General features: G+C 37.9%; 1 protein-coding gene across 1 annotated transcript; it reads right to left on the minus strand.

Moving 5' to 3' along the window:
• Positions 1-778: 778 nt before the first annotated feature.
• Positions 779-1,651, minus strand: LOC133061618 (olfactory receptor 7A17-like). Its single transcript, XM_061149588.1, has 2 exons — positions 1,300-1,651; positions 779-1,014 (listed from the first exon to the last, which is right to left on the minus strand). Exons 1-2 carry the CDS (start codon positions 1,649-1,651, stop codon positions 779-781), a joined length of 588 nt encoding a protein of 195 aa, XP_061005571.1.
• Positions 1,652-2,118: the final 467 nt, after the last annotated feature.

The raw sequence follows: 2,118 nt of genomic DNA on the forward strand, positions 1-2,118 counted from the left end.
AATAAACCCCTTTATGAATGAACACCATGAAAAACTAGTTTGCAAGGTAATAATCTGACATAAAGTTTTGCTACATCATGCTTAGAACACTATTTGAGTCAAGACCTTATAATGTCAAAGTCTTTACTGAAATTTGCTTCAGATAGACAATTGGAGACATACATCTGATGCTCCGTTTTGCCAGTAACTCCTGTAGGCAACGTGGACACTGAGCTAAATGGAGAACAGTACACTGTGAGGGAGTAAAATCAGATGACCAGTTATGAAACACACTCTCTGTTAATGTCTATGAATCCATTTTCAGATAGAGTAATTATGTGATGTTCCAAGTTATACTGAACTAAAAAATGATTAAGTGACTTCATATGTGTCTCTTCTATGGAATTATGTAAATGCTTTTTTGTCAAGATTTTCTTTTTCCTTTTTCCATATAAGTAGCACAATTTATGATTATACTTTTAGTAAAGTGAAAAAAAATGACTCTGTAAAGTATTTCATCTCAGAAGAGTTTATTCTTAAGAAATGGGCAATTTACATATATTTCACATTTTCGAGTCAATTTTTGAAAGTCAAAAAAAGGACAAAATAAAAACTATACACGACAGAGAACAGAAAAGTTAATAAAGGTTTTTTGTTTTGTTTTGTTTTGTTTTATTGTATAGAGAAGTTGAAATCAAAGAAAAGGAAATACCAAGCAGTTAATTGAAAAAACTATTGCTATAATCACAAAACAACCACAGAGTCAAATTTCCTGGCCCTGAGGCTTCCAGTCTGGGTGTCATGGGCAGTTCTTCAGCCCAGGAGAAAATGGCCTTTTTATAAAAGTTTCCATCCCAAAGAATCTTTTCAGAGCCCTCTTTATGTCTTTACTTCTCAAACTGTAGATAAAGGGGTTCAGCATGGGTGTGACCACAGTGTACATCACCGAGCCTGTTGCACTTGAGTGGGAGCTGTGGGTAGCAGCAGAGCTAAGGTACACTCCTAGGCCAGAGAAATAAAACAAGGAGACAACGGAGAGGTGAGACGCACAGGTTGAAAATGCTTTATACTTTCCATGGGCTGATGAGATTCCACAGATAGAGGACACTATCTTCGAGTAAGAGTAAAGAATACCAGTCAGGGGACCACCACCTATAATCACAGCTCCAAAACACAGTGTTGTGTTATTGAGGAAAGTGTCATAACAGGCAAGTTGGACAAGCTGTTTGGTTTCACAGAAAAAGTGGTGTATTTCCAAGTCTGAGCAGAAGGACAAACGTAACACCATTAAGCTGTGTAACAATGAGTATGTTGCACTTATTACCCAGGACCCCAGAACCAGACATCCACAGAGCCGGGGGTTCACGATGACTGTGTAGTGCAAAGGGTGGCAGATGGCCACGTACCGATCATAGGCCATCACAGCCAGGAGAAAGTCATCTAATTCTGCAGAGAGTATGTAAAAATACATCTGGGTGATGCACCCTTCATATGTTATGACTTGGCTCTGCATCTGGATGTTCCACAGCATCTTTGGGATGGTGGTGGTGATGAAGCAGATGTCTACAAAGGACAGGTTGGAGAGGAAGAAGTACATGGGGGTGTGGAGCTGGGAGTCTGAGCTGACAGCCAGGATGATGAGCAGGTTTCCAAACACAGTGATCAGGTACATGGAGAGGAAAAGTCCAAATATGAGGGGTTGCAGTTCTGGTTCCTCTGAAAGTCCCAGAAGAAGAAATTTTGAAAATTGTGTGTTGTTCCTTGGTTCCATGTGGTGGAAGTGACTATTGGGCAAAAGAAAATACCAAGAATAATTCTCACTTGAACAGGAATAATTTACATAACTGAACTACTATAATTTTTATTTTGCTGGCAAGAAATTGATGTTAAGATGTTATATATAGATAAATTCTCCTTGAGGGTACACCCCATTTCACCTGTTAAAAATTTTGCCCCATTCACAGCATATTTTTAAAGAGTTCATGTATTGGGTTGACCAAAAGAGTTGCTCATTGTTTTTTTCATGTAAGATGAATCTAGTAGCACTCACTTGTCTTGAACATAATTTGAAACAATTGTGTTATATTGTGACAGATATCATATCAGCATGCATTTAAAAAAATAAAAATTGATAAATTT

This window comes from Dama dama, chromosome 9, assembly GCF_033118175.1.
Source record: "Dama dama isolate Ldn47 chromosome 9, ASM3311817v1, whole genome shotgun sequence".
NCBI classification, from domain to species: domain Eukaryota; kingdom Metazoa; phylum Chordata; class Mammalia; order Artiodactyla; family Cervidae; genus Dama; species Dama dama.

Bases quoted from the DNA above. Each gene is read 5' to 3' on its own strand.
- LOC133061618 (XM_061149588.1), bottom strand. From the start codon at position 1,651: ATGTACCTGATCACTGTGTTTGGAAACCTGCTCATCATCCTGGCTGTC. The intron at 1,015-1,299 runs TAAGTGCAACAT...CGTCTCACCTCT, and splicing joins GGTTCTGGGGTCCTGGGTAA to CCGTTGTCTCCTTGTTTTAT.